General features: G+C 35.3%; 1 protein-coding gene across 1 annotated transcript in view; it reads left to right on the top strand.

The window, feature by feature from the left end:
* Positions 1-13,002, top strand: part of Duba (Deubiquitinating enzyme A) — a 171,271-nt gene that overhangs the window by 20,508 nt on the left and 137,761 nt on the right. The window contains exons 2-3 of the mRNA XM_081762659.1: positions 200-390; positions 11,700-11,898. Coding sequence (XP_081618785.1) covers positions 200-390; positions 11,700-11,898 — 390 coding nt within the window. The remainder of the gene's footprint in view (positions 1-199; positions 391-11,699; positions 11,899-13,002) is intronic.

Below are 13,002 nucleotides of genomic sequence, written 5' to 3'. Positions count from 1 at the left end.
AGGGTAGATAGGTATGATACGTCTTGGGCTTAATACAAAAGAGTGAACTCTCTTGCGTTTTCTGGTCATGGTTCTCATCACATTACTGTGCTCTGTGTATGTATGTGCACAGATTTCCTCGGATACGTTTCTATTATGGTTATACGCTGTGTGTTACATTCTACCGTGTATGTGTAATTGAGTATGGTTTATATTTCAGGCACCTGAAAGCTTGACACATGATCGTCTGTATGTTCCTGCACAGAATTCTAGTTCCTGTTGGTCTCCATCACCGTCATCACGTGACGATAAACGACCTCCTCATTCATCCCCGTCACATTATGAAGATTATGACAGTTTAGACAGTGGACCAAGTCACAGTAAACGCAGACACAGAGCAAGTCCTCACAGGTCAGTTCATAAGAAATGGCAATTAGTTACTTCATTGAGCCTTTTAGATGAGGTAGAGAATGCAATAGCTTAAAAGAAAAACATCCTAGTTCTTTTTTCTTTCTTTCTTTCTTCCTTTCTTTCCATCCATTACGAAACATCTACGTACTACTGACTTACCTTGCCTTGCCGCATACCAATAATAGTAATACGTTTCTGTAATTTTACAAACAGATTTCACACCAAGGTTCTTCAAATAGGTATTTCAACCTCGTACAAGTGTTCCTGGCACTGAAAATATTGAGTTTTCGTACTTTCATTCCAAAATTAGAAACGTTGTGTTACTTTTGGTACGTGTGTTTCTTTATGCAAGGCAATATTATTTTCGCACCTGTAAAATTTAATTAGGACACTCCGAAAAAAATATCAGCCAGTGATAAGAGAATTAGGCAATACTAATGGCTTGAGTTGCATAACTCTTATCCTTTCGTCCAAATAAATCAAAGCCACTTTATTAATATTCATCTTTAACAGAACAAAAAGGAAGGATGTATTGAGTATCGCAATTTGAAATCGAGACTTGATTTTTTTCTCAACATGTGGCGCAACTGTGCAAGAGAGCTGTGGTGCAAACAAAAGAGTAACTGATACCAAGTGCATTCATCTTGACTGAGAGTTACGTGTGTGAGCATGGTGAGTGTAGACAGGTGTTGTTAAGCTGCTTCGTGAGTTCAACGTGGAAGAAAGAGTGAAGACCAAGTTTTGTGCTCGTCTCGGCAAGACTCCTACAGAAACTTATCAAATGTTGCTAGAAGTAAATGGGGTCACTTGTTTATCCCGCTAGCGTGTATTGACATAGTACAGACTTTTGAGGGAGGGACGGGAGTCAATTGCAGCATGGATGGTGAGAATACAGGAATTGGTGGAGAAAGTGAGGACACTGATCACGAAAGACCGGCATGCGACACTGCGAATACTTGCTGAAGAGTTGCACATGAGTAAAGGAACTGTGCGGCAAATAATAACTAACGATCTCAACAAGAGGAAGATTTGTACCCGTTTCGTGCTCATTCTTTTATAAGTCACCAACAAAAGGATAGAGTTGATAACTGCAAAGAACTGATTGCTACCACCAATTGGGACCCTAACTTCCTCCTGAGGAGAGCCATGGGTTTTTCAATATGACCCGTTGATAAAACGTTAGAGTGCAGAGTGGAAATCTCCCAACTCTCCTCAAGCCGAAAAACTGCGCCAATTAAAATCCAAAACCATGCTTCTGCTCATTGTTTTTAAACATAGTAAGGGCATTGTGCGTAAGAAACGCGTGCCTACAGGACATACGGTTAATGTTTCATTTTACCTTGAGGTATTGAAGCGGTTACTGCAATGTATCACACGTGTGATGCCCGAGTGTCGGGATAATGTTCAGTGGCGTCTGCTCCATGACAATGCCCCAAGTCACAAGACAGTGATTGTGCAAGACTTTTTGTCCGAAGAGAGGGTCTGTGTGTTGTTCAACCCTCTATATTCACCAGATCTGTTCCCGGGCTATTATTTTCTATTTCCTAAACCCAAGTCTGCACTCAAAGGTTCCTAGTTTGATGACGTAACGGCCATCAAGAGGGCTACGACAAGAGTTTTCAACAGCATTTCACAAAAGGGCTTCCAACATTGCTCTTATGCATTGACGGCCAGGGCGCAAAAATATATGGATGCAGGAATGTCGTGCTTTGAATGATCCAATGTAAGAAACTTATGTTCACTCTCTTTTCTTCTACAGCTCCAGTCTCCATTTCAAATTGCCGCATTGTGTATTTTTCTTATCGTACAGTCTACTGCAATAATCGCAGGTGATAGTGGAAGGAAAAAGCCAAATACATAATAATTTCCGTTGTTTTTCCAATAAAATGACACACACATATTAAAACTAGTTTTTATATATAATTAAGACCTCTTTTGTATGTAAAAAGATCAAGAGAATACGAGAAACAGGTACAGATACAGAGGTTGTTTCACTTACATTGAGCCGAATTTGAATGTGCCACTTATGTTGGAAATACTGTTCTTCCACCACCGGTTGTGTTCGATCTGAAGGCCACCTCTATTGACTATTGCCCGGCATCAGAGTTTCCATTGCAGGAGCCTGTGTTGCAGCTGGAGCATGGGTATTGCATCCTACTTCTCCTTACAGGCTTTCTACAAGTCGGCGACTCTCGACGATTGGACAGACGCCGCTTAAGGAGTCCGAAAGCACAATAGTCAATTGAACTGATATCGAGACTCTTGATAGGGATGTCAGAAAGATGAATTTCTGTAATTCCAGTTTCCGGTTCCATAGGCAATGGAATTTCTGCGATATTTTCGCCGTGTGGCTGGATACGTTGTTTTGGTGCAGTTCAACCTGGTTCACGTCTTGTCCGTACAAAGCTGGGATTTCATGCTGGTATATTTCAGTCAGGACATGAGTCGGGTAGTACGTAGCATTGATTGTGTCATTTCGCTCCACCTTTCGGAGACACTGTTAGTCCCTGTACGAGAAACCGAACACAATCATAAAGAACCCTTTCGGAAAACTGTTCTATTTGCTCGCGCTGGTGTGGTGGGCCCAGGATTCTGTGCCACATATTTCCGTATAATACAATTTACAGTGGCAGGGCCTACACGAAAATTATACGCACTTGACATTGTACTACGACGCTATGAACTTAGTGTCGGAGAGGGTTACAATGAACTCCTCCCGTAATCTGGTCAGTTTCGGCAGCATCAGACTACGCTCGATCACGGATGCTCTACTACGTGACCAAGGAGATACTGTTGTTTGCCTGGTGTCAGTTTCACAGCGATGGGTTGCGCATGCGCGGTACAGTTGCTCATTGACTTCGGTTGAATATAAATCAACCTACCTCTATTTCAATACCGACTTACAGTTGATAGATTAAGTTCGATCATTACGGAAGTTGTTACAGGAAATATGGACCTATAATAACAATAATTTTTATCAGAAACACTTTGAATTAGCCAAAGATCTCTGTGAGATACTCAGCATTAATCATTCTGGTAAGAGGAGTAAGGTAGAATACTCATTATAATCACTTAATTGATTATCCAGTAGTTAACGTATTTAGTCACACTACTTTTTCTTTCCCTAGTTCATGTGGTTGCCAAGGTCGTGTGCCAAGTCCAAATTCGAATAAAAATCTCACTTGTTTTTCAGTAATTTTTTTAAAAATTCCATTTAAAAAATAAATTGTGTAATTTTTATGTATATATTGCGCGTACAACCGAGACCCTCCAAGACAATAAAATTACGAGTTGTTAGTTGAAATAAAAATATTAAGGATTTTTTTTTTTATTTTATTTTACTATTTCGATAGAAGTAGGTAAGAATAATAATATATGAAATCATTGTATACTTGTAAAGAAATTTTGAGAAGGAAGGACAATGGAATTTACACTTAGGTTCTAAAGATACAATTGTAACTGAGCTTTTTTACGGTTGTAACATTTTTAAATGGATTAATTTGAAATGTTCTCCTTTGTATGTTTTGTGTGAGGTATGTGTGTATACATAAAACAAAAAGGAAGTCTCAATTCTTTTAAAATGCTGGTTTTCACAGCTATAAAGAATGTCCTGAAATTTAGTACATTTTGCGAGGAAAAATTAATATGCTGAATAAATTACGAAGTTTCTGCGCGTAACAACTTCTTCTAAAAGCAGCTTTTGTACCATGTTTTTATTAAGGTACAAAAACAGTATGTATGTATTTTAAATTTTTATTTATAATAAATAAATAAATAAATGAAGTAAAGTTCTGTGTGGAGGTCATTAGTATACCCTACACAGAATCCAGAAGAGAAAATAAACACCCAGGTCATAAAATTCTATGCTTTTTGTATGGCAGAAACAAGTAACACGTCGTTAATACACTCAGTTATACTTTTAAAGAAGTTGTTCTAAGAATTTCATTGCGAGGTCATCGCTTTGTCACTTTTTGATTTGATGTATTTTTCTCTTACTTCTAATTCTCAATCCCTTATTTAATATAAAAGTGACTCTCACAAAGTTCCAGACATACTACTATAGCTGGAAACGTGAAATTTGGACAGAATACTCCTTTGTCACGAAAGCAAATAATAAGGAATGATTTTCTGGAACACATATCTGATTCTGGGGTAGGGTAGGGTTCAGATTTTAGCCAAGAGCGGAGTATCTCACGAATCCGTGAAGTTACGAATACTAAACTGTTTTCTATAAATTTGTTCTCTGGGATTATAAAGTTCTCAATAATAATGATTAAAACAATGTTTCAATGTTTTCGAAAGTTTTGCTCTTGAGAGAGAAAAGGAGGGTTACTTATACGATATCCAAATTTTCGATTCTTCATTCAGGAAATATCTAGTGTGAGTACTCGGTTAAGTTAGATGTGGGACATTCGCTATACAAACTTTTAACTAAAAGTGAGCGAATATGTGTTTTGACGCGTTCAAAAATTCTGCTTCTAAAGAGAGAAATGAAGTCAGTTTCTACAGTGATTAAAATTTTTGCGTTCATATTTATTAAATATTCTTCTCATATGAAGAACGGGTACTTTTGGCAGTGTAATATAAATATGTGACTGCATAAATATTTCCAATTAAGGAATGGTAGCACTAGATGTGGTAACTTCACTGACTTGGAAAATGGAAACGTCTACCAGGTAGACAATACAAACGTGATATGCTAGGAAACATACAAAAGCAAGTGGAGGAGCACAGTACTCTACGATTGAGCATGTATTCATGATTCCGGTTCGTTTCTCTGGGTTCAGTTATGCCAGTGATCAATTATAAACCCAGGGAAATAAGTCAGTTCTTTATACTAACCAAGTCGAAACTAACTATAACATAGGAAGGTTCTGTGGATTCGACTGCTACTCAAGCCCATCATTCTGACAAATTTCAGCGTCACTGTTAGTAATAATTTAGATATGACAATAATAAATACAATTAAGGCACTTACGATTCTCATAATTTATAGTAAATACAAGTATCACATCCATTTGATGCATTTTTACTTCTTACTTTTCATTGTTGTTATTTTAATTATGCCAGTGCATGAGAAATTGTTACTTTCGTTTGAGAAACACTCATTTGTTAATATGATATTCCGTAAGATGTGGAAAATGTATTTCATAGTGGAATGAATGATCAGAGGCTTTAACGAATGGCCAAAATGTATTCAAGCTTGCTGAGAAAGAATCGTTTAATTCTACAGTTTTTACAGATATTTAATAAAAATGCTTAATTAAGTATATTTAGTTAGGTATGGTAGATGATTTTAGATTATATTATTTATTGGCAAACAGTATTTTACACTCTTGTATTTGTGCATTAGAGGTAGGTAGGTAGGTAGAGAGAGAGAGAGTCAGTCTCAGTCTCTCTCTCTCTCTCTCTCTCTCTCTCTCGACGTTAAGTAAAAGAACCTGTTTTACCTTGAAATGCTTAATTAGAATTTTACTTATACAAAGAGAATTTTAATATATGATGACGTTAATGATGGTATTTGTATATTAGACTTACTTGTTATAAAAATTAATTACGTTAGGAAATTAAATTTAGAAAGCTTACACTGTTTTTGTTTTAGCTAACTTTTATAAGTGGTAGCAATTGAAATTTACATGAGTATATGGTAACCTCTCACCCGAAGTTTAAGGTAAGTTTTTTTGCACATGGCTAAAAATAAAACGATGTTTTGGTTTCTCCGTTTTTACTCTCCCTTCTGCCAGCCTGAATCCCCATTATATTACCAAATTTATTAGTTTTTGATTTAAACCAAGTGCTAAACTCGTGTTTTTTTTTTTGCAATTAAAAAGTTTTATTACTTTCTTTCACCGTTGTTCCTTAGGGCAAGTTATTATAAAAAAGGAAAGACATATTAATGGTTTCTTTTGATTACTTTTTAAGTTGTTTTTTTTTGATAATTACACTTAAGCACTATTACTCTTTTACGGATTAGCATATTCCTCTTTTTTTTTCATTCATAAAATGTGTTTTTACCACACCCCCACTGAAAGTTTACATCTGAACAACACCTTTTAGTGTGTGTCTGTTTTACTTTTTTTTCATAGAAAATTGTTTCCAGCACACAGAGGAGGTTGTAGCTTCACAAAAAATGAAGTGATTCGTCGTTGATCTGGAGATTCGTTAAACTTCGTTGTTATGTACGTAGTAATTTTTCGACGAAAAAGATACACACGAAATGTTAAGTTGCAGTAGTTACGGAAAAAAGAAGACTTATGAAACACAATAATGTTCTTTATATGCGTATCTCTGCAGGATACGTACAGTATTCTCTTTGGCTTTATTTTTGGTATGGAAGGAAACGAGAGATTAAACGAACGAAGATTTCAAATCACTAATCAGTGGGGGGAAAAAAAGTTTCAGAATATTCTGCATGAAAAGGAATATTTATCTGATGATGATACAACAGTACGTTGTATATTTTTACTACTTGTAAATCCTTATTTTATTGTAATTTTGGGGCGTAAGATATTTTAAAATATGTACTAGGCTGATTATGTAATTCGAAGAAGAAAAAGAAATATGTTAGTTATATTATCGATATAAAAAGATATTCATATGTTTTATATGTTTTAAATAATAAGATTTTTGGATCGTGGTTGTGAGGACAACAGAGATAAATAAATGGATTTTTATTCAACGGAGTTTGACATTTTAATGGCTCAATAATCTTAAAAGGAACCGTTCTGATAACAAAGCGGAAAAACGCGAATTTAACACTGAAACCCATCCTGTGTCGTTAATACATTCCAAATGAAAATTTGACGTATTATCTGTCTCCCTCTCTCATCATGAACACATGTTTGATAAATGTAATTTGTAGTACCGTTTTCGTGTTTTTCTACAATGTATGTACTTAGCGTCTAATATTACAAGGAAACTATACGTTTAGTCAACGATCTGGGAACCGTACTCTGCACATGATATTCTATTGCGGAAGAAAAAAAAAGTTGGCCTCCAATAACAACTATAGCGTAGGGGTTAATTTCGAGTTTGCAATTTTTATTATAGAATGTTTAAATATACTGCTCTTTGTTTCAAATAAAATATTTTTGACGTATAATTATCCAATAATCCAATATGATAATTCACTTTAACGTATTTAAATCACTTTTGTTTTTCATTAATTAAACAAGGTCAGGACCAAAATGGTTTGCAGGAATGAGATTCCGTTAGATAAGGAAACAGGGAGCAAATAAAAGTTCAAGAAAATAAGTAATCTTTTTGGATATGTTAAAAGTGTGTTTAAGTAGGTAATATTAGGTAGTATGTCTCGCCGAAAGAATGTGCTGGTACTATACTCATAACTACCTCAGGAAAGAACATCATATATATGTATTTAACAATATTATGATTATCATTATTAACTCTTAGTTTGAAGATTTCTTGTTACTATAGTGAACACGTTTCTTCGAAAATCCGTCTTTTCGAAAGTTCTTCAAAGTCGGATGTGCATTCTTCACAGTTGGTATTGTTGTTGGGAAACGCTACCCTACATATCTGTACACTTCGATTCTTATTAGTCAGTTTGCCATAAAGTTGTATATTCCACTGTAAACACTGTACATACTCTCGTCGTTCTGATTATATACGTATGTATCATCAGCTTTCTAAGATTTCCAGTTACGTATTGCAAATTGCTAAACAAGTTTAAATGTGCGTAGCAATTTCTAAGTTTTACACCACAGTTTCGGCAGTTTACTAAATTATTATTATTATTATTTATTTTACTATTTTACGTAGAAATGAAATAATAACAATATATCACGAATAAGTATGACAATGGAAAGCAACAGGATCTATTTATTTATTTATTTATTTGCGAAATAGGAAATTTGTCTTCTCTCATTATTTATTGTCTAGCTGGTAGAGTTTCGATGTGTTCTTATAGAGCATTGCGATAGTTACTAAATCCGTAATGCTGTCAAGAAACTGACAATTGTAATTATGTAGTTTACGAAGTGAACCTCATTTTTGTTACAAAAACAAAACATAGGCCGTGTCCAAAAGATACAAGTGCACATTTGAAGTATGCTTATTTCCGGAACTGACGTCACCTAGTGTGCGTCAAAAGGTCCAAGTTCACAAGACTGCGAGTGCATAGTGCGTAGTGTGCGAGGATGTACACTATGTTAGTATACTTGTGTGCTTAACATGGCGATATCTAATAAAATAACCTATTAAAATTTTAAAAGCCATATTATTAATATTTTTGTTGACGTGAATTTATTTGTGAGCTGATCTATATATGATTTACTTGATAAATATACAATTTAGTGATATTAGAAGTGAAATATAAAAATGTTACACAAATAACAAACCTATTTACGTTGTTCTCAGCATGCAAAAGGAAAGCAACCAAATAGTTTCTTTAATAATGATATAAAGCCATTTGTGTTTAAATATTACATGGTTTATGTAGCTTAATTGAGATAATTAGACTATCGGTAATACAGCTATTTGCACGTAAATGAAAAATATCAATTCCGTATGAATTAAAATTTTAAGCTCTAGTATAGAATAATGATAACCTAGATTATTCATTTCTCTATAGCTACAGTTACAGCTGAAGCTGCAAATGTTAATTCTTAGGTAGATAGGCCTAATTTTCTAGTTTTGGTTCTAAACAAATTCCCTTCAAAGCTACCATATTTCCTTGCACTTGTGAGAGACTAATATGCTAATTATCGTACATTTTACATTTTTGACAACTGCCCAAAAGTGAAATACATATAAAACATTTCTTTCCGTACATTTATCAAAGATTTCACAAATTCTTCTTGCTAAGTTTTTATTTTGACAATTTGATTCATTTTTTCGGTTCTTCGATTCAGTGATTTGATCTTTCGGTAACGCTTTTGAAAACTTGCCCGCTAGCCCATACATATAGGTTAGTAGCTAGGTTGGTTCCTTTCTGTACCAAAGTTTAATATTTAATTCACAAAGTATTGCCGAGCGAGCGTTAGCGAGTGAAGGCGGGTTAGAGCCCCGGAGTGCACGTTGTTTTCTGTCTTCGTTACGAATCGGTTCTTTGAACGATTCATTGAATGAAATAGCCAAAGTAAAAGCTAGTCTTCCTCTTAATTCATATAATCCCATTACTGTGCACACTATGAAACGATTATGAACAAATAATTACTTCTGTATAGTTGAACAATGAGAGCGATTACATAAGACACTGTCCAATCAGCATACCTGTAACTGGAGCAATACAGTAGAACTACGACAACTATGTGTCATATCCCGTACAAGAAGCATTTATACCCAATATGAACTCTCTCCCAAAGTAGTTTTGAGCCATATTATTGTAAATAGCGCTTCCCTCAGTACTTTCGGTGTCCTAACGCTCTCGCAAATTGCCTACTTTCGCTGCTTGCAATAAAATTCCTAAGCTACTTCGCAATAGTGTCGTCAGCGCCCTAACGACCAGTGCTACTGTTCTTCCGGGAATTAATAAATAGAACTTCGCCAATAGTTTAGTGGTTTCTATGCTGTTACAAGTTTATTGTGCACATAAGACAACACACACACAGATATATATATATATATATATATATATATATATATATATATATATATATATATATATATATTGCATTTGCGTGCTCCGCTCTTGTTAATCTATGCGTGAAAGATCCGAAGTGACAAATGTTTGCAGGTACGGCAAATCTGAACCTACTGGCGTACATGAAAGAAACTCTTAAGTCATTTTATGGTTACCCCATATTGTCAATCTGTACGATATATTTATATTTAATATAACTGGAGTATCATTCACCCCCCCCCCCAAAAAAAAGCATGTTTATTTTTTCGAGTACGCGAAATTCTACCTTCTTCTGTTATCAATATTCCCTGTTCCACCACTATGAGGCGTTGGAATCAAGTGCGGATCAAAAGCTAATTTGACGAAGTGTACACTATTGAGTGTGCACTCCGTTTGTAGACTTCGAGTGTGCATCCTCGAAGTGTGCACTATGTACTTTTGGACACGGCCTTAATTTCACTCAAAGGTTATCACCTAAATCGTGTTGTAGTTATATGCTACTCGGATCCAATCATTTTATTCCGTTTTTGTAAATTGCTAAACCGAACATTTCTTTCTCCATTTTCAATGAAAAACAGGAGGGCGTAGAAAAAAAAATATTTCTGGTCTAATGCTATGATAAAACTAAAGTGCCATTTATAAGCCCATTACCAGAGCTTTAACTAGCTAAAACAAGACAAAAGGGCAAAATAATGGATACTGCTAAAGTGTGTTCTTACCATCGTCCTCGTTTCCGGAAAGTAAATTGTAATCCATATCGAAAGTCAATTTAGGCACTTTATTTCCAGATGCAATATGCCAAAGTGCACAAAGTACTGTATCTTAGACATTAATTTTATGGCCATCTCCAGTAATGAGGTGTGCAGTTTGTAGTGAGTGCACTAGTTATTCAGAACTTAAAGGCACCTGAAGAGGAACCTTGGATTTTCGAGGGGTCTTTTGTCTCTGAACTTGAACTAAATATCACATCACTGTCATGAAGGAAGCAATGCACTGTTTATTGTTGCAAAAATTGCTCACTTTGCCAATAAATTATGGTAAAGAATGTATCCCATTTCGCGATCGGATTTTCATTTGTATCGCATCTCTGGTTTTCTGTATCAAACTGCGATGCGATACGGTTTTTTAATAAATATCATATATAAGTACCAGTCGTAAATATAAGTATTGAGTTGAGCTCATCTCCTTGTCACTGCAGTTCACGAAGGGTTGTGGACGGCAGATGGTGCATGTTTAACTAGGTGACGCGTGATCAACGCATCGTCTCCCAGCACAGTTAGTTTTATCTTCCTAGAAGAACTTCTCTTAAGGTAACTACTTGCTTTTGGTACTGAGTAATCACTGAATATTTTGTATCTCCAACTGTGAATCAGGGCAGAGACCAAACACTAACTGTTCAGTTACGTGGGAGCTCAAGTCTTGTTTTCTTTCTTTTTTTTTTTTTTTTTTCCTTTCTTAATTGAAAATAAGCTAACTAATCCTGGTCCAGAATGGACGTAATTCTGATCCTACTAATATTATTCAGTTTCAAGTCCACTATGAGACACAAAAGTAAGCATGAAACTAAGACGTGCACACTATGTACCTACATGAAAGAATAAACCTTTAAAAGGATTGAAAGCTAAAAGAATAGAAAAAAATCTTCCATTCAGAATGAAGTTGTATACATAGTATGATTTGAATAAACAGCTTTGAGAAGTGCTAACCTGTTTTTTTTTTTTTCTAGGACTCGAAGCAAGTTACGAGAACGTGAAAGAAATACATCTTCACCCAGTTTCGCAGGAAGTAGCACTGTTGGAAGTACTTCGCAACCAATTGCCGGCCCATCAGGTGTGTCAGAGGACCTGGACGAATGTAGTGGATACAATAGTGGGGATGAATATGGCCCTTGTGTAGGACAGCTAACAGAAGAAGAGTGGCGAGAAGTAAGAATATGTAGAATTACAGTGTAGATAAGATGAAGTTAATATGTGAAATAGGAAACTGAAATAAATGACTTATTTTGTAGTTAGATTGAAATAGGGCAGAACGTCTTACTATAGATGTGGTATATGTATTTAAAAATGCTCGTAAAAAGCGTTATTCTGAAAAATTAGTCTTGTTTTACGAATTGAATCGTCACCAAGGCGTATTAGTCTTTGCATATTTCTGTTGACTTTCATTCTGGGAACATTATTCTGGTTGCACTCACTTCCTGTGCAAGTATAGAGAAAAAAGGTGAAATACAAAAGCATGAGACACATGAGTTGGCGATGTAGTTTACATATATGAGCATTTTACGAGAATGAAACAGTAGAGACAGTATGTGCTGCAAAGGGTTATGAGTTAGGATTAGGATTAGAAATGAAAGTAGACATTTTAAGTGTAGCCGTTAAGAACTGGAGAAATAATAACCTGGGACAAGAATATGGCCAGGAATGTGAGAATGAAATAATAAATTCAACTTTCTCCAATAATCGTCAAATCATGTATTACTAGTATTACTATTATTAAGAAAAAAATAATTCTGGGAAGATCAGCTCAAGCATTTTAATTTGAGCTCACTTTGGCTGACAAAGCAATAGTATACTGTAATTTTATAAGTATAGTCGAAGAAATTGTGTGGATGATTTTTTGGAAGGCGTGTAGTTGAACGTGGAATCTGAAGTCAAGTGTTTTTATTATTGTTAATACTATATTGATTTTTAAGGAATAAATGTAAATTATTGTTACATTATGGGATAGATATACACTTCGCTACCATACTAGGGTACACGATCATCGCTGCTGTTGAAGATCATGGCTTGGTAGGCGCGCGTGCTTCCAATGCGCATGGTCCGTTTCAAGTTGGATTCCCGGTACTTCAGTGATACAAAGTCGAGTAGTGATCTGGATCCCACTTTACGCTTCATATAGCGTTTATGCTGAAAGGGAACTTGAAACTTCAATCAGCCATTGTTAATATAAGCTAGTTAAAGACCTGTCTTAAAAATAAACTCAAAAGGTATTCGAACTCTTTAATGAGAACTTAAATACTCACTTGGAAAAAA

This window comes from Thermobia domestica, chromosome 6 (genome assembly GCF_964235325.1).
Source record: "Thermobia domestica chromosome 6, izTheDome1.hap1.1, whole genome shotgun sequence".
In the NCBI taxonomy this organism is placed as follows: domain Eukaryota; kingdom Metazoa; phylum Arthropoda; class Insecta; order Zygentoma; family Lepismatidae; genus Thermobia; species Thermobia domestica.
Note: the sequence above shows the minus strand (reverse complement) of the source record. Positions and strands in the feature narration are given on the sequence as shown.